Here is a 25,869-nt window from a genome sequence, read left to right as displayed (position 1 = left end):
GGCGTTTTGTGCATGAACGATCTTCCAGCGGTTATGTCCAGATAGAATGCAGACTCCTTATCCAAACCCGTATGAAAATGTTGAAGAAGCACATACTCAGGTAAGGACAAGGTTGGTCCGGACTACACTAAATTAGTGAATCTGGACCAAGCTGCACCGATTGATTCGTTTTCGATCTGCTTGAAACTGAGAATTTCTACTTGAAGGGCAGTAATACGAGTAACTGGAAAGAAGGCAAGACAGAATCTGTCTCGCAGCTTTTCCCAACTACCATTTACACATCCAACAGTAGAGGTGTACCATTACTTTGCTCTCTCTTAAAGAGAGAACGGGAACAATTTCCACCGCACAATTTCTTATCTTATGCCACGAATCTTAAGGCATGAGCAGACTTGTTCAAAGTCTCGCAGATGATGGTAGGGATTTTCTAGATCAAAGCCAGAAAAAGGATTTTCCCTAACCATACTAATTAGTTCGGGACGAATTTCATAGCCAGTTGTATAAATGGGCTCCGATGAAGGAGGTGGCTCATAGAATTCGCCCCGAGGAGCAGATAGCTCAAAAAGAGGTTGCTCCATGGTCGAGAAGAGTTTGATAGGAATACTTCTCTAGGATAGCAGGGGTAGAGGTAGAATAAAAAAGCAAAAAGGATACGAGGATGAACAAGGTTCGGAAATGATCAGCAATCGTTCCCCGGCAACGGCGCCAGAAATGCTTGTTGGTATTTCTTACGATCAGAGATAAAATCCGCAAGTGCACCGATATATCGATGTAGCACTTCCCCTACGGAGTATTCCAAGGGTATCGAATCCAAGGGAACGTGTGTGGTCAAATCTTTCTCCGATTCATCCAAGGACACCAAGCAAATGATAGACCAGGATAGAGAGGATTTACTAGTGAGAAACAGTGTCTAGTGAAAGCTTAACTTTAATCCTAACACAATACTTCAGTCACTGGCAACCCACTGTTCCGAGATGTCGCTCTACTACGTACCCGAACAGAGAGAATTTAAGTGATCTCGAGAGCTGTCACCACCTCTACACCCACCTCAAACGTACTGTGGGATACGCAGTAATTACTGGATAACAATTACTTAAACACCACATCTAAGCAATTAATATCTTATAACTCACCAAAGCAATTATTATATTTTAGTTGATTATAGTGAACAATAATCCCGTAAACTATTTAGGAACTAACCAAGAGATAATTCTCACAAAATAAATCTAAATTACTCAAGAAAAATATTATATTAAATTCAGAGTAATAAACAGAATAAAAGAAATAAGAGAAGATTACCGACAACTCTGGAATTCACTACAAGAGATCTTATGATAGGTGACGTTTCATTCACGTCACAAACATTGAAATTTACTGTGTAATCTGTGACGTTCGCGTTTCATTCGTCACCTATCATGCGTCTCTAATGGCGTTCTATGACGAAACCTTTTTTTTTTTGTCATTGATCTAGTAATGATCCTTATGTTGTCATAGAGTTATAACGCCCATTTTCGTCACTATCAAACCTAAAAATCATCATAAGATTCTATGTGGCCTGTTAAGGCCCATGTCGTGAGCAATCTGTTTATAGGCTAGGCCTATTGTAAATCCAATTAGATTTAATAAATTTAGCCAAATTATGGGCTAGGCGTATTGTAAGTGGCATATATATTCAAAAGGCCCAATAGGCCCAAGCATTACAATGAAATTGAATCTGGGCCATACACACTCAAGAAGCCCATATATCAAACAGAATGAGCCCACTTAAAATCCAATACAAAACCCAATTAACATCCACATATCTAGCATCTTACAGCCCAATTAACAACATTCAGCTCATATTTAATACAAATTCACAAAACAGGCTATCACAAATTCAGAAAAAAAAAAGATCACATGTTATCCTCAAGTAAGTTACATGACAAGTCAGTTAATTACATCCACAAATCACCATCCAAAACATGTTCAATTACATCACAGGTTCACTGACCAGGTCAATACATCACTAGTACAAGTCACTGACCACCAAATCCAGCCAAATGCCAAATAGTCGTTCACACATTGACCTAAGCAAAGTCATATCCAAGTCACACGAATCAAAAGATCTTGAATTAGCAAGGTAACATTAAGAGAATAGACAAAAACCTTATTGAGGTTGACCTGAGTGTTGAGGCCAATCAAACGACAAAGGACATATGCTTCCTTGCTGCTTCCGATTCATCTATCCATAGCAAAAGAGGTGTTACTTAGGCACAACAAAATCCTGATGTTAACATAGAATTAAGCTTTGATTGTGTGTAAATTAAGCAGGCAAAATGTGAGATTGTCTAATGCCAGTTGATGTGCATGAATACTACCATGAATCCAAGATTTTCCTTCAGCTATCACTTTTTATTTTGCCGCTGCAAAATTCTAAATCAGCTACCGAAGCTAGCCATTTCATCATAAAAATCCAAGCTCGCTGCACCATTGGCTGCGTAACTACAGAACTGAAGAGGTAGCACACGAAGCACAGCAACATCCATTATGACCAAAAGGATCCAATCGTTGGTAGGATCATCAAATGGGAGGGGAATATAGAGACCCGGAGTTAAATTGCAGGGGACTGGAGGGAGGGAGGAAACTCAGTGGAAGAGGTGCTTGGCGAGGGTGTCGTTGGGCATGAACTCGGCGATGAGAAGCCGCTCGTCGCTGTCGCAGCAGTAGCCAATGAGGTTGGCCATCCCCGGTGCCACAGCTTACAGTACTCTAAACAAACTTACAATTGTGTCAGAAGAAAACAAAAAAGGCATAATAAGGATTTAGTTCACCTAAATTTTCTTAATAGCATGTCATAAACTTCTACTTCTTTTAATTTCATATCAGCTTGTACATTCAAATTAATTTGATCATGTTCACTTATAAAATCATATCAAGAGATTTTTATGAAATGACCATCAGACTATATGCTTATATGCTTGAGAAGATTTTTCTAACATAGGCAGTGGTTGGCACTTATGAAAAATCTGCTTAAAATATTCTATTGTGTGCGTCGTCTAGATTATGTAGACAATAGTCGCCTGAACCATTATATTGTCCATGCTCTAAGAGGAAAGATCTAGCTAGTATCTACACGATCATATATGTAAATATATATGGCAGGAAATCTGGTCAAAAAAAGTATTTACAAGAAAATGAAATTCATCAAACATCAGAGGTGAGGTTTAGAAATTACCTCCCAGCTTAGATCAGTTGATGGTTACTTCATAATGCTGGATCATATAATTATGATGGTGCCTCCCATTCGACAGGTTTCTGACAAACAATGCACATATACATTACAAGAGAATTGTCTGTGACGTCGCAGATCAAAATGGGGACATGTGGTCAACCTAACAAATTGGGTATTTCTGAAATGAACCCACCCCAATAGAAGAAAAGAAAGAAAAACATCTTTCATGCATCATTATAACAGATCAATTGGATTTGTATTCTTCAGTTTCTAGTTCCTAATGGTACCAACCATGCTGCTGTGGCGAACAAAATGCCCTAATCTTTTTTGTTATTCCATCAGTACTACTACCGCACGTATATTTACATATATTTCATAACCCCTAAACCTAATTGACCATTTAAGCCCCAGATTTCCTCAATCTGAAGCACCCCAAACCTAACCCTAGAAACGAAGCATCCTGGTGAGGGCGAGGTCGCTTACACTCGGTGTAGTGGACGTAGCACTCGTAATCGGCGGGGGAGGACGACGACGGCAACACCGGCAGCAGCTCTCCAGCAAGGAAGCCGTGTCCCCTTGGTTGCGACGGCGGCGCTGACGACGACGGCAGCACCGGCAGCAGCTCTCCACAAGGGGCGTCTTCTCCCATCAGTTGCCGGAAGGAGCCGAGCTCCCGCCGTCCTTACTTGTCGCCGAGCCGCCGCCGGGATTGGAGAGGAGAAGAGGGGAGGGAGGAACCGAGCTCTCGCCGCCCTTCCCTGTCGCCGAGCTCTCGCCGCCCCTCCTCGTCATTGAGCCACCACTACCACTGCTACTCCTCTCGTCACCGAGCCACCGCCGCCGCCGGGATTGGATGGGAAAAGCGGGGAGAAAAGAGGGGAGGAAGGAGCCGAGCACACGGATCTGAGGAGAGGAAGAGGGAGATTGGAGAGGGAGAGGATAAGGTTTGGTTGGTCACTGGTTGAGTTATTATATGGATAAGAAGCAATCCTTGCGAATTTACCAAACTGTCCCTGGTGAGTTAATAGTAGTTACGAAATTGATGGACAAAATGGACATTTCACCTTAAATTTATGAGAACATTAAATTTAATTTTGGGATGATTTTTCTGTTTCAAATGCAAAAATCATAAACAACAAAATTTTAAAATTCATCGAGATCTACAACTATTGTATTGGTCATTTTTACAAATAAGTTCATCTGAACAATTCAAATGTTTAATTTTCAAAAATTAACAACTTCGAATAAAAATTGAGGTTAATAAATGATTTCAAATGGAAAAGTCACCAAAACAAAAATTGTAGAACTCATCAAGATGCAAAACTTTTATTTTGGTCATTTCTACATCTGACACTATTTGAATAATTTGAAATTGAAATTAAAAGTTTGAGAACTTCAAATAGAATTTTTTATTAGTGAACAACTTCAATTGAAAAATTCATCAACAACAAAGTTGTATAATCCATTTAGATCTATAATTTTTATTTTGGTCATTTGTTTATCCGACAAAGTGATTTGTAACATTGTTCACAAAATGTAAACATCTCTGATATAGTTTATAAAGTATAGGAGAGATATGTAAATTTTGTAAATAATGTTACTATCGCTTTGTCGGATGAAGAAATGACAAAAATAAAAGTTATAGATATTGGTGAGTTATACAACTTTGTTGTTGATGACTTTTTCAATTGAAATCATTTAGTATTTGAAAATGTTGTTCGAAGTTATTATAATTTAAAATTCAAATTCAAATTATTGAAACAAAGTCATATAGCAAAATGATCAAAACAAAAGGTGTAGATACTGATGAGTTATACAACTTTGTTGTTGATGACCTTCTGAGTTGAAATCATTTAGTATTCAAAAATGTTGTTTGAAGTTGTTATAATTTGTTATTCAAATTTTATATAGATCAATCAAACTCAGATGGAGAAATAATCAAAATAAAATAGGTAGATCTAAATAAGTTATACAACTTTGTTTTTACTACTTTTCATATAAGGTCATTTATTATGATAAAATTCGATCCGAAGTTTTCATATTTTGAAATTAATTGAGAGAAGGGAGGCAAAATGGACTTCTTGGTGTGGGAGGAGCAAAAGGGCTGGCCCATAACAGGCCTTCTTTCATTCCATCTCTGTTTAACATTTTTTTTCTTTTTATTTATTGTACCATTGTGAAGTAACACACAAAAAATCATATTAAATGAACTTATGTGAAAAAGTTGCCAAAAATAAAGTTGTATAACATATTAAGATCTATCAATTTTATTTTGGTTATTTCTCCATCTGAGTTTGATTGACCTATATAATATTTGAATTTCAAATTATGACAACTTCAAACAACATTTTCAAATACTAAATAATTTCAACTGAAAAAGTTATAAACAACAAAGTTGTATAAATCATCAATATCAACAACTTTTGTTTTGGTCATTTTGCTATATGACTCTATTTCAATAATTTGAATTTGAATTTCAAATTATGACAACTTCAAAGAATATTTTCAAATACTAAATGATTTCAACTGAAAAAGTCATCAACATAAAAGTTGTATAACTCATCAATATCTATAACTTTTATTTTGGTCATTTCTTCATCCGATAAAGTAATAGTAACATTGTTCAAAAAATTTACATATCTTTCTTATAGTTTATAAACTATCTAAGAGATATGTATATTTTATGAACACTGTTACAAATCACTTTGTCGGATGAACAAATTACCAAAATAAAAGTTATAGATATTGATGAGTTATACAACTTTGTTGTTGATGAATTTTTCAGTTGAAATTATTTAGTATTTGAAAATGTTGTTTGAAGTTGTCATAATTTTAAATTCAAATTCAAATTATTGAAACAAAGTCATATAGCAAAATGACCAAAACAAAAGTTGTAGATCTTCTAAAAGATGTCCTGAGGGGCTTTTGAAGGTTTCGTTGGTCAGTGCTTATGGATCGTCACCTAAGATGGCTAAGGCATAGGAATCAGAGATGATGTGTGGCGCCGATAGTGGAATTGGAGAGCACATCCACCTTGGTTCCCCTTATGAGGCATTGAATAGTTGAGGAAGGGGAGCTGACCCGAAGGATTTCAGGAGATAGCTCTAGCTCCCTCAACAATTTGTTACTCACAATGGTTGTTAACTCCTGAATGGTTTCCCTAAGGAATTTGTCTTCTAGATGCTTTAAAGGAATAACTGGAACTAGTAGTTGTTTGTAACATGACTAATTCGAGGTATTTCTGAAATCTTCAAAAGGGTGAAAATTTTGGAGTTGCTGGAATAGAATGCCTGTTCAGCAGCGAAGATGAAGCTAATGACTCCAGAAGTTGTTTTCATAGAACTCGTTGATTGGTTAATTGATTACTTCATCTTGACATAATGCTTGTCGAATTTTAATCTTGTGTTTGTGTAGCCCCCGACTTTATGCTTGGTTGGAAAGCGACTAAATATAGAGTCAATAACTATAATTTCTTGTTGTTGAATAACCATTGCTTGAGTGAAGATAAGCATTGAGAATGTCTAAGTAGAAAGCTTGAGGATTTGAGCACTACTTGTTGTAGTAGATTAGCACGGTGTTGTGTCTGGTGGAACATGCCGAGGTGTTGAGTTTCTCGGAGACGTCAAGGTTGATGAAGTAGCAAAGCTGGTTAAGTTAAGGCAACAAAGGTTGCGGAGGTGTAACAGACTCAAATTTTCAGGGAAAAATTTTTGCTAAATATTTTAGTTGCACTCTTCTCGATTCTTCTATTGAAGTGATCTTGCCTTCTCTTAATTTCTTTTAACTTGGATTTAGACTTTATTTGCAAAGTTAATCGCTCTCTTTTAAATTTTACAAAACCTTTCTATTTATTTTCTTTAATCTCTAACTTTGGCTCTAGATTATATTTCCTTTGAATCCATTCCCGAACATCTCCAACAAATACTCTTTCAATTTCTGCTCAACCATCTCTAGAGCACATGAAATATCAATATCTCTAGAGTTAATACCTTTTCATTTAGAGCTTACCACACTACCATCAAATCCAGTTTTATCTTCCACCAAATATTTCCCCTTTGATCTCTACCCAAACCATGAAATACCAAATCCTATTTTCCCCAGAACCACTACTTTTCTTTTGATCACTCAACTATCTCCAGAATACATGAAATGTCATTTTCTAACCTCCCTAGAGTACATAAAATGACAATTTCCAATTTCCTCACAGTTAGTACTCTCCCTTTGAACTCAACCCCAATATCTCTAGAGTACAGGAAATGTTGATACCTTTCCTTTTGATCTCCACCAAAATATTTCCATAGTCCATAAAATATCCTTTTCAATCTCCCTGAGTCAATATAACTATCCTTTAGAGTTCACCAATCTACCACCAATTCTGTTCCTGTAGAAATTCCCATCCACATATATTTCCAAATCCAGTTTTATACTCCAACAAATATTTCCCCTTTGAAATCTCATTCATCTAAATTATCTATTCAAGATTCCAAAGTCTACTATTTAGCTTGGGCCAATAATTCCCGATTGAGCCGACTCTTTGTTATATTCCATTAACAATTTTATCCTTGGGGCTAAACTAGTATAATTTCCTTTTTGCTGGAATTTATTCTGGAGTTTGTTATGCATGCACGAAGTTGGCGGCGAAGCTGCGGAAGGTGGCGACGATTGCGTCAGGCGTGCGGAGTGGCATTTTGCATCTGCATGGAGTCCGGGAGGAACCGAGTCGTGGGATGGCACGAGATTTTAGGCCTAGGATTTCTCTTTCTGTTTCTAGAGTATAAGTAGCAGTCAGTTCATTTTTTCCCTTGTAAGGTTTACAATTCAGTTGAATGAAAAACCCCAGAAAATTGCCCCACATTTGCTCGTGATTTCGCTAAGTTCTGAAATTCCTCGATACTCTGTTCTTGCTCTGTTTTCTTCAGTTCCGTATCGGAGTTCAGCGCTTGCGCTAACAAACAGTTTTGGACTTGGCAACATCAGCAGTAGCAGTAGCGCACACGATCAGATGGCAATCACAAGCAGATCAAGCATATACATGGAAGAACGACTTAATCATTACAATTTTTTTTGGTTGTCACGTACCACGAAGCAGACCATATATACTCCTACATGATGATGCCATTTTCTTTCTTACCATGATTTTATAGCTAGGTAGCTAATCGATCAGCTGCTTGATTGATCAGTAGGCAGCAGCTGCGGCGGCGGCGCACTCGATGTCGCCGGCCTTGTCGTCGACGACCTTGCCGCCGGCCATGACGGTCTTGTACGAGTATCTGTTAGCGACGACCACGTAGAAGACGAGGTTGGCGATGCCGATGCAGGCGAGAAGCCAGTAGAAGAGGTCCAGCCTGCTGCTGTTCAGGTCCTTGCCGAACCAGCCGGCGGCGCGGCCGCCGTGCGAGGTGACGTGGACGAGCGGCGTGAGTGGGCTGCCCTCGAGGACCCTGTACCGGTAGTGGCGCCAGCCGGCGAGGAAGACGGCGAGGGAGGCGGCCATGACGGCGGCGAGCACGACGGCGTCAGCGCCCCGCCGACCTTCTCCTGGAGGTAGACGATGACGGTGACGCCGAGCAGGACGCCGGCGCAGAGCCCTCCTTTCCCGCCTCCTCCTCCGCGCCTCCGCTCGCAAGCCGCCTCACCGGCCGCCACGCGCTCGCAAGCCGGCCGCCGCTCAGCCCCGCAAAGAGGAGAGGAAAAAGAAGAGAGAAAAAGAAAGGGGAAAGAGAGAGGGTGACGTGGACACCTGATATGTAGGTCTCACGTGGGTCCCTCGCTAATTCAGCCGTTACGTATATTAAAACCGGCGTCAAAACCACCGAAGAAGCTCGGGTGACTGGTTTTGTATAGTTAAGGGACCCTGTATATCTGGTTTTACAGTTTGAGGATGTTTTTTATCCCCATGACAAGTTGAGGGACCTTCGGTGTACTTTTTCCTTTTTCCTTTCCACTCTTCTTGCGCTGCCAGCCCAGCCGAGCCGAAGCCCAGTCGAGCCGGCCAACCGAAGCCGCCTTCTACCTCCTCTGTGGGCGCCGCCACCGCACGCCATGAGACGCCGCCGACCGCGGCATTGCGCCCGCGGTTCTGCTGCCGTCGCCGCTGCCTTGCCAACCACGGCAAGCCGGCGCCGTGCCGTAATCCATCTCCTCCGTCGTCCAACCTCGCTGCCGCCGACGCGTGTGCGCGCCGCGCTGGCCGACCAATGGATGAACAGAGCCGGCGCCGTCTCCTTCTTTTCCACGCCGCCGTCACGGAGTTCTCCTCACCCTTCTCTGTGAACCGCCATCGGCAACCGACCTCCGCAGCCTATAAAATGACGACGAGGTCCTCTCTTTTTCCCCACATCAACATAGCCTCGAGCTCTTCCTCTCTCTCCTGCCATGGCCGGCGTTGTCTACCACCAGCCGATCTCCTCCTCCGTTGCTTCCCTTCCTATTCCCTTTTACCATAGGCTTTGCCTCACTCCGGTGATTCCATTTTTCCTATTTCCCCTCTCCTTTAGCCACTTCCACAAGCCACCAACGGCACCACCAAAGCCGGCCGGAGCTGAGCTCTTGTTGCCGCTGTTCCAGCCATCCTCTTTTCCCCCTATGCTTTCCACCGACCTCCCCGGATGCGCAGCGAGCGGGAACACGCTTGGCCGCCGCCGTCGAGGCCGTTCAACCACCGAAGCACCGGCGCCCTGTCCCTTTTCCTCTCTGTTGTTGCTCGGGAGAAGAAACAGAAGGAAGGAGAGGAACGGGAGGAAGAAGAGACATATGACAAGTAGGCCCCGCTGCACAGTAACCTTCCTCTTTTATTTGATTTTAATTCAATTTCAATCTTTAGACACCCATATCTTTCCAACCACAAATCCAATCCCAATGAGACTTTGACCTAAATTCATATAATTTCAAACTCTTCGTTTTGATACCAAATTTCCTATTTTTAAAATTTTATTTAAAATTCTTTATTTAAAAACCCTTTTCCTTATTTATTTATTTACTTTCTAATTTTAAATTATTTTAATTAACCTTTAAAAATTATTTTAAATTTATTTGATTTACTTTACATCCCCTTTAATTTTGAATTTCTTGTTTTATTTAAAAACCTTTTTAAATTTTAATTATCCTTTAATTTTTAAATGCACCTTTTTTTTACCATTTTAAATTTTATTTCTTTAATCTATTTAAAACCCCTTTTGTGTTTAAATTTCTTTGATTTATTTAAATACTCATTTTATTTCTAAACCATTCCCAAACCATCCCTTAGCCACTAAAAATCCGCTGTTGGAATTTTACGCCTTCTCTGAAGACGTTCGCGTGGTCTCAAACCCCGACGTCAAACCGTTGGCTGTAAAACCCGGCATAACCTAATCCCAATGTCGAAGTGTCGCTCTTCGCACCCCACGCCTCAATGCTTACAGTGGTCAGAGCCTCACTACTCCCTCGACATCCACAGCACACCAGCTTTCGAGCTCTGTGTGACCCTAGCCGCTCTACTATCACTCACAACTGTAGAGTAACACTATTCCGTAAACCTGTACAAAATTTTCCCAACTCACTAGTCGTGATGGTTGACCATAGCATCAACTAGATGAGCCAAATATTTAGCCGTTATGCTGTCCAACCTTAGCATCGGCTAACCAGTTCAAATATCTAGCAATCGTGCTGCTCAACTCTAGCACTGACTAGAAACCAAATCCACCAAACAAACCCCACCTATCCAAATTATCTATTTCCCCGATTTCTTTTGTTTTCAAATTAAAATTTATTTTGAACCATTCTTTTTCCTCTCGCCTTGCTCCAATTTTATTTATTCCTTGGTTTTATCGTTTCTTTGTAGCAATTTGCTTATAGGCTTTATTTGCCATCTTTTTCATATTCGTATGTTAGACCGTACAGCAAGTTCTATCGGCATCCAAGGAGCTGACGTGGACCCAAATGGCTACGCTGAAACCATGGGAAATCTTAAGGCGCAAGGCAAGACATAACTAAAATTTTGATCATATATAAAACTTGATATAATCTTCATATTTAAATTTGATGCATAATATCTTACTCTTTTAACATCTGATGGGTAGATGTTAAATGCTTTTAAGCATGATTACATGATATTAATAAGATACATTTGAGATCATTTTATGTGGTTTATTATTCAAACATCTTTACAAACTTAGGAATCCGGTTAAAATGGGCATTTATGAATTGAGATTGTGAATATTGTGATTATGAATGTTGATGAATGATGAAGATGGTGTGGGGAGCTTGGAAAGTTTTTGGTGGTTTAACCAGATTATAATTACCCCCTTATACCATGGGAAATGACATAGTTGTATCCATCCACACGACCAAGACATTGGACTTAGCCTAGTACATTGTCCCACTATATGAAAGACTGTTGGGTGGCTCTATGAGCGGTTTTGGGGTGAACATGCGTAAGGAGTTAGGGGGCAGTGTTTCACAACAGTGGGTCTCTTGAAAGTGTGACGATAAAGTAACCTTGCCCTAGGCCTGGCAAGAGTTCGACCACTATGATAAGCCAAGACCCCACTGTGCAGTAACTAGTAGTAAGTGGGACCTTCGAACGGCTCTGGTGTCCTCAGCCTTGCAAACTGTTGACATCGTGTGGGTAAATCTGGACAGTCTCTGCAGAGGTGAATTAAATCATTCGAATGTGCCGTACTCCCGGTTCTGGAGTTGTGTCATAAGGGTGATTCCTAGTCCTGATGTATGTCACACCCCGAAGTTCTCCTCCCAAGCCTAAATTTAATTTATAAATGACCCCAAGAAAATACAGGTGCAAAGCCAGAGTAAACCCTTTTAAATCAATGCAAATAATAATCGGAAGTGGCATGTGGAATTTTTCTTGAGTTCTACATGTCGAAATTCACTAACAGAATTTTTAGTGGAATTTTTAGAGCCCTAGAAATAATTTTAACCAATTAAAATTGAGCAAGCAATATTTTTAATTCCAGGGAAAATCCTTTTTCCTTTCTCTTTTTCTTTTTCCTTTCTTTTTCCTCCTTTTTTCGAATGGGCCGCTGGCCCATTCTCTCCTTTCCTCCCCCTCCTCCCTGCTGGGCCGGCCGCAGGCCGAGGCCCAGCCAGGCCGCCCGCCTCCCTCCTCTCCCGACGTCGCCAACAGGTGGGGCCCACCTGTCGGACCCGTCCCCTTCCTCCAGCCGGCGCCGCCGTGCCCGCAACCGCCGCTGCGCCCACGCTTCTGCCTTCTCCGGGCCACATCAGCCACGTCCGCGCGTGCGCCGCATCTCCCGCGCCCACTCCTCTCTCTCTCCCGCTCGCGCCCGCGCCCGAGATGGCCAGGATTCGAATTTCGAATCCCGCCTCTCTCTCCTCCCCCACTCCCCCACATCGGCCTGCGATTCCCGCCTCTCCCGGCCACGTCCGGTCCTCTCTCCCCCTATTTAAGCTTCTCCGTCGCCCCCTCTCGCTTTTTCCCCATTTCGCCGAACTCTCCCGAGCCTCCCATCTCCCCCGCGCCGTGCAACCTCTTGCCGCCGCCTTTTCCGCTACTCCGGTCGCCGCTAGCCGCCGCTAGGGTCGCCGCCGCACCGCGCCGTCGCCGCCGTCGGGTTCGCGTGGCCGAGATCCACCCCGTCCATCCCTCCTTCGTCGAGGTCCGCCGCCGGAGCGCCTTCCCCATCGTGCGGCGGTGAGGTTTGCCATGTCCGCCGCCTTCGGCCGGCATTCCCATCTCCTATGGCCCCTCTCTTCCTCTCTAATCTTTTTCTTTTCGTTCTCTAGGTCATCCCGGTCGCCGTCCGCCGCGTGTCGACCTCCCTCCGTCGTTCCTCGTCGCCGGTCGCCGCCATTTCCCCGGTGAGGACTCCCTCCCCTCTCCTTTCCTTCCCCGTTTCCTCGTGCGTCGCCGCCGCCCGCGCTCGCCGTCGCCTTCGGTCATGGCCGCCGTCCGCTGCCGCCGCTTTCGCGTCGCCTTTTGCGCCGTCGCCTCCGCCGCCGGTTGCCGTTGCCAGCAACGCGCTTGCATGCGCGCCGCCGCCGTCGCCGCGGCCGGTCGGTTGGCCTTGAGCCAAGCCGAGCCGCGTGTCGCCGCCCTCCTGCCCTCCTCTCCCGAGCCGCTGACCGGTGGGTCCCGCGTGCCGGCGCCTTTCCTCCCTCTCCCGAGCCGCTGACCGGTGGGCCCCGCATGTCAGCGCCGCGCTTCCCCGTGCTGACGTCAGCCCTGGATAATATTGCGCAATAAATTATTTAAGGATTTTTGCTATAGTAATAAACACAGTGAATCTTCTAAAATTCATAACTAATTCATCCGAGCTCCGTTTAAGCCCATTCAAGTCTCAGTAAATCAAGAAAAATGTGTAGAATCCATTAAAAATGGTTTTGTTCCCTGTTTCAGTAGTCTTATAGCCTGTTTGCAATGTTTGCTTTGTATGTCGCTAGATTCCGATTCCTCCGACGCTCCGGTGTACTTCGAAATAGTCGCCGAGGTTCCTCCAGCAGCAGAGCAAGGCAAGTCATGCTTGTCACTTGAACATGTTGATCCTATATTGCAAATGCTCTATTGTTTTCTTTTAAATATTGCATTGTTTTACAATGTTACTATGGGTTGTTTACCTATTGCCGTAGCCATGCTATTGTTGTACCTTGTTTCTTTGTCAACTTGGGGTTCTAACATGATTAGAGTTAGGACTAGGGATTGCTTAGCCATGCCTAGTTCAACTAGTTCACATTGGGGAAAATCCTATTAATGATTAGACTGTTGGTTCTAATGGTTTTGTTGGGTTAGTGACACCGCTTTGGTGTTGGTTAATTAAAATGAATCACATGGTGGGCTGTGGGTGCATGGTTTTGCTGGTCGCACCCATGGCAGTTAAGGACCGGTTCACGGGATGCCCTGGAAGAACTTATCGTACTTACCACAAGCCAGCGTGGGCAACGGCTGGGCTTGTAGTGTAGCTTTCCTCTAGTCGACGCATCCAGGCAAGGGTGGGCGTGATGGAGCGGGGCGGGCCCTGCGACGGCCTCTGTCGCTTCCGGATTCACCTAGGCACGAGAGGGGACTGCCCGCTGCCTTGCGAGGAGTGGGGGTGAAACCTGAGGTGTGGTGTGCTTGGCTAGAGGGGGTTATGTGAAGGGTCCTGTCACGGCCTCTTTCCGGTATGTCGTGGTGGCATGTCGGCGCACGGAAACGTGTCGTGGGGCTGTGTCTTGTGGGTACAGTTGTACACCTCTGATCAGAGTAAAACTATTCGAATAGCCGTGCCCGCGGTTATGGGCGGTCGACCAGATTCACCGTGATTAGTCTCACCCTAGTGTAATCTTTTGAAATTGGATAGTTCAGGTGGATGGCTGGGCCTGTCGCAACGTGGGATAGCGTTGGATAGCGGATGGTTAACATTAATTAATTATTACAACTGTTTAAATCTTTCAACTTCTGTTTATAAATGCTCGCTTTATGCAAATGAACCACTTCAGCTCTTCTTTGATAATTCCGTGCATCATACCCCTATTCCGGTATGACTTGCTGAGTACAGTGGGTAGTACTCAGTCTTGCTCTACTTTTCCCAACCCCAGAGTTCGAGTTCGGGTCAGATGAAGGTTTCTCCGAGGAGTAGGCTTTGTCCGTGCCGTCGAGGATGCCTGTGGAGTGGTGTTCCCGCTGCAGTTTTAGTCAAGGCTTAGCTCTTGTTGTCTTTCTTTTCTTCCGCTGCATTTATGTAAGACTTTTATGATGTTTGTAAGACGTGGATCTGAATGTCAACATTGTCGTTTGTGTACCCCGGCCGGTCCTGGACGGGGATTTTAATGCACATTCTGCTTGAAATTCTATTCGGGAATTTCTGGGCGTGACAAGTTGGTATCAGAGCCGACCTTGACCATAGGACAAGCCAAATGGAAAAACCTAAGAGCCCTCTGAATCCTTTTCATTGCATATGTTCTTTGCAATTGGATTTTATTCCGGGAAAATTGGGTTCTGTTCTTGTGGTTCAAGGGAAAAATTTTGGTCGCTCGTTTAAGTGAGATTTTTCAAAACGAGTCAGCCTAGGGTTTTAGTAAAACTATTGGGATTTATTCATCAGTCAGTTGGGATTTGATGGGTGAAATGCATTAGGTCCTAGCTCAGGAACATGGGTTGCAAGGTATTTATGCTTTATTTGTTATTATTAGTATGTATCTAATTTCTCATTATTTTATCGTTATGTGAGTCTGTCTTATTTATTCGCTCTCATGCAAAATGATCTATGCATAAAAATTTCGCTCTTATTCGATTCCCTTGTTTGAGTCTTTTATTGCTTTATTTAAATTTGGATTTGAGCATGCATTGATCCTACTCCTTCGTCTTCTCTAGATGGCCGGCCATCCACCCAACCACCGCGGAGAAGGCATGATCGACTTTGTGGCAGAGTTGGCACGCATGACACTGGTGGTGGGCTACCCCAACGCGCCGGAGTACACGACTCTTCCACCGCTCAGTGGCGAGCTTCCTCACCGTGTCCGCTTGGAGGTCCATGGCTACGTGGGGACTTGCCTCGCTAACATGGCGGTTGAGGCGTCAGGAGGCACAGCAGATCACGCCTGTCAGGAGGCAGCCTACTTGGTGATGGCCAGACTACGGGAGCGCCACAACTACATCTTCCACGACACGGCGTACCGCTTCCACCCCCGTCGAGCCAACGGTGATGATGTCAGTTCCTTCTGTCCGACAGCTGGCGAGAACGACACCACCTTTGGTCACATGTGTGCTGTGATGAGGGGATTGGATAGGATGCACTCAGACCTACACAAGGCGACCAAGGCCTTGAATGATGGGAAGCTCATGAGGATCGTCGCTCTGAAGGACGAGATAGCGCGCCTGAAGAGGGAGAATGCTCAGTTAATGGGTCTTCCTGCGCCAGGAGGAGTCCGGATCCGCACGACGCCCCGCAAGACGACGACTGCACCCGTGCGCATCCAGCTTGCGCCCAGGAACCCACCTCCGCCCGCAGCTCCCGTAGCACCTGCAGCTCCAGCACCAGCCCCAGCTCCCGTTCACATGTCAGCTCCCGCGTCCGCTCTCTCCTTCGCTCCAGCATCAGCCGCCAGGGGTCCAGCCAGTGGCACCGGAGGTTGGTTGTCTGCTACTCCCAGTGGCAGCCGCGATCTCAGCAGCAGCAGCTCTAGTGGCTCAGAGTCAGGCAGCGGCGAGACTTATCTGCCAGGCCCCGGGAGTCGCTCAGAGGGACCTGGTGACGAGCAGGAGGACGCCTTCGACTCCACCGACCGCAGGAGCCGTTCCGAGCATTAGGCTCGTTTTCCATTAGTTTATCGACTGTCTAGCTTCTGCTTGTTAGTTTGTGTGTTTAGGTTGCTTGTTTGGGGTTAGTCGACGGTCGATATCATGTGCCTATGATATGGCTGTCTTAATAAGGATTTTTGCTTGCTCTTTAAGTGTTTTAATTCAGATCAGAACAATTGCAGTTTAAGTTCCTATGTAATAAAGCTTAGTTTCTGAGCATCTGTTTTTCTTCTTCTCCCCGTATGCTTTTCCTCCAGATGGTCTACACCAGGAATGGTAGCCGCGCGACAGGCGAGGGCAGCAACGGCGAAGAGCGCACTGATGGGGCGCATCCCCACAGCGATTCTGGCAATGGTCCGCCACCACTTCCCGAGAATCCGACGCTAGCCCAAGTAATGGCACATCAGACCCAGATGATGGCAGCCATGATGCAGCAGATGCAGCAGCAGCACCAGCAGATGCACCAGCGGATGCTGCAGCACGCCGAACAGCAGCATCAACAGTTTGGTCCCCCTCCCCCTCAGTCCAAGTTGCCAGAGTTCCTACGTGTCAGGCCACCCACCTTCTCCAGCACCACCAACCCTATGGAGGCGAATGATTGGCTCCATGCCATAGAGAAGAAGCTGAATCTCCTGCAGTGCAATGATCAGGAGAAGGTTGCTTTCGCCACACACCAGCTTCAAGGTCCTGCGTTAGCTTGGTGGGATAACCACATGGCCACCCGCCCACCAGGTACTGAAGTCACTTGGGCAGAGTTCTGCCGTAGCTTCAGGAAGGCGCAGGTGCCAGATGGGGTCGTGGCACAAAAGAAGAGGGAATTCCGGGCGCTCCATCAGGGCAACAGGACTGTGACGGAATACCTCCATAAGTTCAATCGCCTCGCGCGATATGCACCAGAGGATGTCCGCACCGACGCCGAGAAGCAGGAAAAGTTCATGGCGGGTCTGGATGACGAGCTGACCAACCAACTGATATCTGGGGACTACGCTGACTTTGAGAGGCTGGTGGACAAGGCAATCCGTCAGGAGGATCAACGCAACAAGATGGACAGGAAGAGGAAGGCCGCACAGTTCAGGGCACCTCAGGGAAGTCACCAGAGGCCGCGCTTCACTCCCGGACAGCAGGGTGGACCTACCACCATGATCGTCCGCCAGCACCGCCCGTTCAACCCTAGCAACTTCCCCCAGGGCGCCAGTGGCAGTCAGAACCACCATGGAGGTCAGTCCAACCGCGGTGCAGCTCCACGCCCACCAATGGCACCGGCACAATCAGGCCCGCCCGCGCAAGCCAAGAAGGAGACTGGAGCAAAACCAGGGTCCTGCTTCAACTGTGGCGAGCTTGGCCACTTCGCTGACAAATGTCCGAAGCCTAGGCGTGCCGGGCCAAGGTTTATCCAGGCTCGTGTTAACCACGCATCTGCGGAGGAGGCACAAGCAGCACCAGAGGTCGTACTGGGTACGTTCCTTGTTAACTCAATCCCTTCAACAGTACTTTTTGATTCTGGTGCAATGCATTCTTTCATTTCAAAGAAATTTGTCGGGATGCATGGGTTAATAAGAGAGGAACTTAGCACACCAATGCGGGTTCATACCCCAGGGAATAGCTCCACTTCGGTTCAATTCAGCCCTTCTATAACAATAGAAATCCAAAGATCACCATTTCTAGCCAACCTCATTCTTCTCGAATCCAAAGACCTAGATGTCATTCTTGGGATGGATTGGCTGACCAAGTTTAAGGGAGTCATCGATTGTGTGAATCGCACAGTCACCTTGACCAACGAGAAGGGAGAAACCGTGGTGTACAAATCACCAGACTCACCAAAGCAAGGGGTCTCTTTGAATCAGATTGAGACGGAAATCCCAGTGGACACCGTGGAGAAAAACTTGAGGAAATTGGAAGATATACCCATAGTCTGCGAGTATCCAGAAGTGTTTCCCGAAGACCTCACTACCATGCCACCCAAGAGAGAGATTGAATTCCGGATTGACTTGGCACCGGGAACCGCTCCAATTTACAAGAGACCGTATAGAATGGCGGCCAACGAATTAGCCGAGGTCAAGAAGCAGGTTGATGAGCAGCTGCAGAAAGGGTACATTCGACCAAGTACTTCACCTTGGGGTGCTCCGGTCATTTTTGTGGAGAAAAAGGATAAGACGAAGAGGATGTGCGTTGATTATCGCGCCCTCAACGAGGTCACAATCAAGAACAAATATCCCTTGCCGCGAATCGACGATTTATTTGATCAACTGAAAGGAGCTAAAGTGTTTTCTAAGATAGACCTGCGATCAGGCTACCACCAGTTGAGAATTCGGGAAGAGGATATTCCGAAGACGGCCTTCACCACTTGGTACGGGCTATATGAGTGCACGGTTATGTCTTTCGGACTTACCAACGCACCCGCATTCTTCATGAATCTGATGAACAAAGTGTTCATGGAATTTCTTGACAAGTTTGTTGTGGTGTTCATCGACGACATTCTTATCTACTCAAAATCCGAAGAAGAACATGAGCAACATCTCCGTTTGGTACTCGAGAAGTTGAAGGAGCACCAGCTATACGCCAAGTTCAGCAAGTGTGACTTCTGGTTGACGGAAGTCAAATTTCTGGGCCATGTCATTACAACTCAGGGTGTGGCAGTTGATCCGTCGAACGTAGAGTCAGTTACCAAATGGACCCCACCAAAGACCGTGTCGCAGATTCGAAGTTTTCTAGGGCTGGCAGGTTATTACCGCCGATTCATCGAAAACTTCTCCAGAATCGCCCGACCCATGACTCAGTTGCTTAAGAAAGATGAGAAGTTTAAATGGACAGCTGAGTGCGATAAGAGTTTCGAGGAGCTCAAAAAGAAATTAGTATCCGCACCAGTTTTGATTCTGCCCGACCAGATGAAAGACTTCCAAGTCTATTGCGATGCGTCCCGTCACGGACTTGGATATGTCCTAATGCAAGAGGGCAGAGTGGTTGCGTATGCCTTGCGGCAGTTGCGTCCACACGAAGGGAATTATCCAACTCATGACCTGGAATTGGCAGCAGTGGTTCATGCTTTGAAGATCTAGAGGCACTATCTGATTGGCAACCGCTGCGAAGTATATACGGACCATAAGAGTCTGAAATACATCTTCACCCAACCGGACCTAAATCTTCGACAACGAAGATGGTTGGAACTAATCAAAGACTATGACATGAGTACTCACTACCACCCGGGTAAAGCCAATGTGGTGGCAGACGCTTTAAGCCGGAAAAGTTACTGCACTGCCCTGTGCATCGAGGGCATGTGTGAGGAATTGCGGTAGGAGTTTGAGCATCTCAACGTGGGAATTGTTGAACACGGGTTTGTGGCCGCTCTGGAGGCACGGCCTACGCTCGTGGATCAAGTCAGAGCAGCTCAAGTAAATGATTCTGAAATAGCAGAGCTGAAAAAGAACATGAGAGTCGGAAAAGCCCGGGATTTCCACGAAGATGAGCATGGCACAATCTGGTTGGGAGAAAGATTGTGTGTACCTGACGACAAGGAACTGAAGGATCTGATACTCACCGAGGCTCATCAGACCCAGTACTCCATTCATCCAGGCAGCACTAAAATGTATCAAGACCTCAAAGAAAAGTTTTGGTGGGTCAGCATGAGGAGAGAAATAGCTGAATTCGTCGCACTCTGCGATGTTTGCCAACGAGTGAAGGCAGAGCACCAAAGACCAGCAGGTTTACTCCAACCTCTTCAAATCCCGGAATGGAAATGGGAGGAGATTGGAATGGACTTTATAACGGGACTGCCCCGGACATCGTCGGGTCACGATTCGATCTGGGTAGTCGTGGATCGACTCACTAAGGTTGCTCACTTCATACTAGTACATACCACGTATACGGGCAAAAGGTTGGCGGAGCTTTACCTTTCGAGAATCATGTGCCTACATGGAGTACCCAAAAAGATTGTATCTGACCGAGGGAGTCAGTTCACCTCAAAATTCTGGCAGAAGCTGCAGGAAGAATTGGGGACCCGTTTAAATTTCAGCACGGCCTATCACCCGCAAACTGATGGTCAGACCGAGCGAGTCAATCAAATCTTGGAAGACATGTTGAGAGCTTGCGCTCTTGATTTTGGTGGAGCTTGGGACAAAAGCTTGCCATATGCGGAATTCTCGTACAACAACAGCTACCAGGCCAGTCTACAGAAGGCACCGTTTGAAGCTTTATACGGCCGGAAGTGCCGCACACCTCTCTTCTGGGATCAGACAGGCGAGCGTCAACTGTTCGGAACAGAGGTATTAGCGGAAGCAGAAGAGAAAGTTAGAATCATCAGGGAAAGGTTGAGGATTGCCCAGTCTCGACAGAAGAGCTACGCGGATAACCGTCGAAGGGAGCTCACTTTTGAGGCAGGAGATTACGTGTATCTTCGTGTCACTCCGCTCCGGGGAGTACACCGTTTTCAGATGAAAGGCAAGTTGGCACCACGCTTCGTGGGACCATACAAAATCCTGGAACGAAGGGGGGAAGTTGCTTATCAGTTAGAACTTCCATCCAATATGATCGGCATCCATGACGTGTTCCACGTGTCCCAATTAAAGAAGTGCTTAAGAGTACCTGAAGAACAGGCTGATTCGGAACACATTGATATCCAGGAGGACCTAACATACGTGGAAAAGCCGGTTCGTATACTTGATACCAGTGAAAGGAGAACCAGAAACAAGGTCACCCGATTTTGCCGAGTTCAGTGGAGTCATCATTCAGAAGAGGAAGCAACCTGGGAAAGGGAAGATGAGTTGAAAGCCGCCCATCCGCACCTCTTCACCAGCTCCTCCGAATCTCGGGGCCGATATTCCGTTTAAGGGGGGTAGGTTTGTCACACCCCGAAGTTCTCCTCCCAAGCCTAAATTTAATTTATAAATGACCCCAAGAAAATACAGGTGCAAAGCCAGAGTAAACCCTTTTAAATCAATGCAAATAATAATCGGAAGTGGCATGTGGAATTTTTCTTGAGTTCTACATGTCGAAATTCACTAACAGGATTTTTAGTGGAATTTTCAGAGCCCTAGAAATAATTTTAACCAATTAAAATTGAGCAAGCAATATTTTTAATTCCAGGGAAAATCCTTTTTCCTTTTTCTTTTTCTTTTTCCTTTCTTTTTCCTCCTTTTTTCGAATGGGCCGCCGACCCATTCTCTCCTTTCCTCCCCATCCTCCCTGCTGGGCCGGCCGCAGGCCGAGGCCCAGCCAGGCCGCCCGCCTCCCTCCTCTCCCGACGTCGCCGACAGGTGGGGCCCACCTGTCGGACCCGTCCCCTTCCTTCAGCCGGCGCCGCCGCGCCCGCAACCGCCGCTGCGCCCACGCCTCCGCCTTCTCCGGGCCACATCAGCCACGTCCGCGCGTGCGCCGCATCTCCCGCGCCCACTCCTCTCTCTCTCCCGCTCGCGCCCGCGCCCGAGATGGCCGGGATTCGAATTTCGAATCCCGCCTCTCTCTCCTCCCCCACTCCCCCACATCGGCCGGCGATTCCCACCTCTCCCGGCCACGTCCGGTCCTCTCTCCCCCTATTTAAGCTTCTCCGTCGCCCCCTCTCGCTTTTTCCCCATTTCGCCGAACTCTCCCAAGCCTCCCATCGCCCCCGCGCCGTGCAACCTCTTGCCGCCGCCTTTTCCGCTACTCCGGTCGCCGCTAGCCGCCGCTAGGGTCGCCGCCGCACCGCGCCGTCGCCGCCGTCGGGTTCGCGTGGCCGAGATCCACCCCGTCCATCCCTCCTTCGTCGAGGTCCGCCGCCGGAGCGCCTTCCCCATCGTGCGGCGGTGAGGTTTGCCATGTCCGCCGCCTTCGGCCGGCATTCCCATCTCCTATGGCCCCTCTCTTCCTCTCTAATCTTTTTCTTTTCGTTCTCTAGGTCATCCCGGTCGCCGTCCGCCGCGTGTCGACCTCCCTCCGTCGTTCCTCGTCGCCGGTCGCCGCCATTTCCCCGGTGAGGACTCCCTCCCCTCTCCTTTCCTTCCCCGTTTCCTCGTGCGTCGCCGCCGCCCGCGCTCGCCGTCGCCTTCGGTCATGGCCGCCGTCCGCTGCCGCCGCTTTCGCGTCGCCTTTTGCGCCGTCGCCTCCACCGCCGGTTGCCGTTGCCAGCAACGCGCTTGCATGCGCGCCGCCGCCGTCGCCGCGGCCGGTCGGTTGGCCTTGAGCCAAGCCGAGCCGCGTGTCGCCGCCCTCCTGCCCTCCTCTCCCGAGCCGCTGACCGGTGGGTCCCGCGTGCCGGCGCCTTTCCTCCCTCTCCCGAGCCGCTGACCGGTGGGCCCCGCATGTCAGCGCCGCGCTTCCCCGTGCTGACGTCAGCCCTGGATAATATTGTGCAATAAATTATTTAAGGATTTTTGCTATAGTAATAAACACAGTGAATCTTCTAAAATTCATAACTAATTCATCCGAGCTCCGTTTAAGCCCATTCAAGTCTCAGTAAATCAAGAAAAATGTGTAGAATCCATTAAAAATGGTTTTGTTCCCTGTTTCAGTAGTCTTATAGCCTGTTTGCAATGTTTGCTTTGTATGTCGCTAGATTCCGATTCCTCCGACGCTCCGGTGTACTTCGAAATAGTCGCCGAGGTTCCTCCAGCAGCAGAGCAAGGCAAGTCATGCTTGTCACTTGAACATGTTGATCCTATATTGCAAATGCTCTATTGTTTTCTTTTAAATATTGCATTGTTTTACAATGTTACTATGGGTTGTTTACCTATTGCCGTAGCCATGCTATTGTTGTACCTTGTTTCTTTGTCAACTTGGGGTTCTAACATGATTAGAGTTAGGACTAGGGATTGCTTAGCCATGCCTAGTTCAACTAGTTCACATTGGGGAAAATCCTATTAATGATTAGACTGTTGGTTCTAATGGTTTTGTTGGGTTAGTGACACCGCTTTGGTGTTGGTTAATTAAAATGAATCACATGGTGGGCTGTGGGTGCATGGTTTTGCTGGTCGCACCCATGGCAGTTAAGGACCGGTTCACGGGATGCCCTGGAAGAACTTATCGTACTTACCACAAGCCAGCGTGGGCAACGGCTAGGCTTGTAGTGTAGCTTTCCTCTAGTCGACGCATCCAGGCAAGGGTGGGCGTGATGGAGCGGGGCGGGCCCTGCGACGGCCTCTGTCGCTTCCGGATTCACCTAGGCACGAGAGGGGACTGCCCGCTGCCTTGCGAGGAGTGGGGGTGAAACCTGAGGTGTGGTGTGCTTGGCTAGAGGGGGTTATGTGAAGGGTCCTGTCACGGCCTCTTTCCGGTATGTCGTGGTGGCATGTCGGCGCACGGAAACGTGTCGTGGGGCTGTGTCTTGTGGGTACAGTTATACACCTCTGATCAGAGTAAAACTATTCGAATAGCCGTGCCCGCGGTTATGGGCGGTCGACCAGATTCACCGTGATTAGTCTCACCCTAGTGTAATCTTTTGAAATTGGATAGTTCAGGTGGATGGCTGGGCCTGTCGCAACGTGGGATAGCGTTGGATAGCGGATGGTTAACATTAATTAATTATTACAACTGTTTAAATCTTTCAACTTCTGTTTATAAATGCTCGCTTTATGCAAATGAACCACTTCAGCTCTTCTTTGATAATTCCGTGCATCATACCCCTATTCCGGTATGACTTGCTGAGTACAGTGGGTAGTACTCAGTCTTGCTCTACTTTTCCCAACCCCAGAGTTCGAGTTCGGGTCAGATGAAGGTTTCTCCGAGGAGTAGGCTTTGTCCGTGCCGTCGAGGATGCCTGTGGAGTGGTGTTCCCGCTGCAGTTTTAGTCAAGGCTTAGCTCTTGTTGTCTTTCTTTTCTTCCGCTGCATTTATGTAAGACTTTTATGATGTTTGTAAGACGTGGATCTGAATGTCAACATTGTCGTTTGTGTACCCCGGCCGGTCATGGACGGGGATTTTAATGCACATTCTGCTTGAAATTCTATTCGGGAATTTCTGGGCGTGACAATGTATAAGTTGTTTTTAAAATTAAAATGTTGAGGAATAAGATGATTTATGGTTTTTCGTTACTCTTTTACTTTCTCATTGTTTTATTTATTCATATCTCTTCACCTTTAGTTATTTATAATATGTCTTGCTGACTACATAAGTACTCACTCTTGCATAATTTAACATATAGATATTGTGCTAACAAGAAGACCAGAAGGAAGCGAGATCTACGGCAATAACGAGTTTTTCTTCTAGGTTAGTCTACACTCGAGGTTTTGCATGTGGAGTTCTTTGGAATTCTTTGGAGTTTATTAGCTGTAGTTTTAGTAGTTGAAGAGTTTAGGAGTTTAGTAGTTTAGCACTTTGAATTTTCTTGTATTTCAAATAAGGATGTATTAGTTTGGATCTTTTCACCCTTTAACACTTGTATAATTAGCCCGTATAAACAAATTTGTGTAAATAATTGAAAGTTGTTCTGTATATCAATCTGTGCATGACCGAAATCCTGGATGATCACGTGTGGATTTTCGGGGTGTCCCCACAGGAGGTAACAAACGAAGACGCCCAATAGCAACGGTGGAATTGCACAATTGTGGCGGTGAGGACACCAGTCGGTTCCAATAAGGTAGCCGATGGTGAAGACGATGATGCCTATTGGCGATGGTGGAGTCGTGGAGCCGTGAAGGCAATGACACCAGTCGGGCGGCAAACGAGTCAACCGGCGGTGAAAACGATGACACCCATCAGCGGTGTTTAGAGTCGCACTGCCGTGAAGGCGAGGACATGAGTCGGTGGCAGACGAGGCAACTGGCGGTGAAGACGATGATGCCCACCAGTGGTGGTGGAGTCGCACAGCCATGGAAGCGAGGATACCACTCGGTGGCAGACGAGGCGACCAGGGGTGAAGACGATGACACCTATCAGTGGCGATGTCGGAGTCACGTACTTGTGGCGGCGAGGACACTAGTCGGCGGCTGATGAGGCGACCGGCGGTGAGACACCTACAAGTGGTGATAGCGGAGTCGCCCTACTGTCGCAGCGAGGACACCAGTCAGTGGCAAACGAGGCGATCGGTGGTGAAGACGATGACGCCTATTAGCGGTGGTGGCGGAGTCGCACAAGTGTGGCGGCGAGGACACCAGCCGGCGGTAGACGAGGCGAATGTCATGTCCTAATAAATTCATCCCAAATTAAAAAAAATCTCTTAAAGGAATAATGGAGTTTATTAAAATGCGAAATGATATCTCAAACTTTAAAATATGTACAAGAAAATTTCAAATGTGACCCGGAGTATTTCTAATTCTCCTTGGTCTAAGTGAGCACTTAAATTTTACTTGAACTTTGATAGCACTGGAAATAATTATTAAGTATTAAAAACAATTAACATATTTTATTAAAAAGAAAAACCTAACAATAAGCCTCCTCCTTCCTTTGAGCCAGTCCGGCTCAAACTCTGCTTCTTGTCCCCACCGGCCTGCCGGCCTGCTCGGCCTTTCCGCTCTTC

At 46.4% G+C, this 25,869-nt stretch overlaps 2 protein-coding genes and 1 long non-coding RNA gene across 8 annotated transcripts; 2 read left to right on the top strand and 1 right to left on the bottom strand.

Annotated features, from left to right (window-relative positions):
- Positions 1–1,821: 1,821 nt before the first annotated feature.
- Positions 1,822–4,116, bottom strand: LOC9270533 (uncharacterized). 3 transcript variants are annotated; one of them, XR_010737683.1, is made up of 6 exons: positions 3,695–4,116; positions 3,215–3,294; positions 2,585–2,748; positions 2,358–2,489; positions 2,146–2,221; positions 1,822–2,066 (listed from the first exon to the last, which is right to left on the bottom strand). It is a non-coding gene; the product is annotated as an uncharacterized lncRNA (long non-coding RNA). The 3 variants fall into 3 exon arrangements; XR_010737682.1 differs by having other exon boundaries at positions 2,161–2,221; XR_010737684.1 differs by lacking the exon at positions 2,358–2,489 and having other exon boundaries at positions 2,161–2,221.
- Positions 4,117–9,547: 5,431 nt separating this feature from the next.
- On the top strand, positions 9,548–10,154 carry LOC4325434 (uncharacterized). Its single transcript, XM_015779740.3, has one exon. The coding sequence runs from the start codon at positions 9,587–9,589 to the stop codon at positions 10,079–10,081; it is 495 nt and encodes a 164-aa protein (XP_015635226.3). The 5' UTR covers positions 9,548–9,586; the 3' UTR covers positions 10,082–10,154.
- Positions 9,548–24,430, top strand: LOC136354008 (uncharacterized). 4 transcript variants are annotated; one of them, XM_066305536.1, is made up of 6 exons: positions 9,548–9,971; positions 11,081–12,860; positions 12,953–13,027; positions 13,610–13,678; positions 15,519–17,900; positions 22,972–24,430. In XM_066305536.1, exons 5-6 carry the CDS (start codon positions 16,688–16,690, stop codon positions 23,277–23,279), a joined length of 1,521 nt encoding a protein of 506 aa, XP_066161633.1. In that variant the 5' UTR covers positions 9,548–9,971; positions 11,081–12,860; positions 12,953–13,027; positions 13,610–13,678; positions 15,519–16,687; the 3' UTR covers positions 23,280–24,430. The 4 variants fall into 4 exon arrangements, with proteins under 4 accessions (XP_066161633.1, XP_066161634.1, XP_066161628.1 ...); XM_066305537.1 differs by having other exon boundaries at positions 11,081–12,865; XM_066305531.1 differs by lacking the exon at positions 12,953–13,027 and having other exon boundaries at positions 11,081–11,167.
- Positions 24,431–25,869: the final 1,439 nt, after the last annotated feature.

The sequence above is a fragment of the Oryza sativa genome, chromosome 1, assembly GCF_034140825.1.
Source record: "Oryza sativa Japonica Group chromosome 1, ASM3414082v1".
Classification (NCBI taxonomy): domain Eukaryota; kingdom Viridiplantae; phylum Streptophyta; class Magnoliopsida; order Poales; family Poaceae; genus Oryza; species Oryza sativa.
Note: the sequence above shows the minus strand (reverse complement) of the source record. Positions and strands in the feature narration are given on the sequence as shown.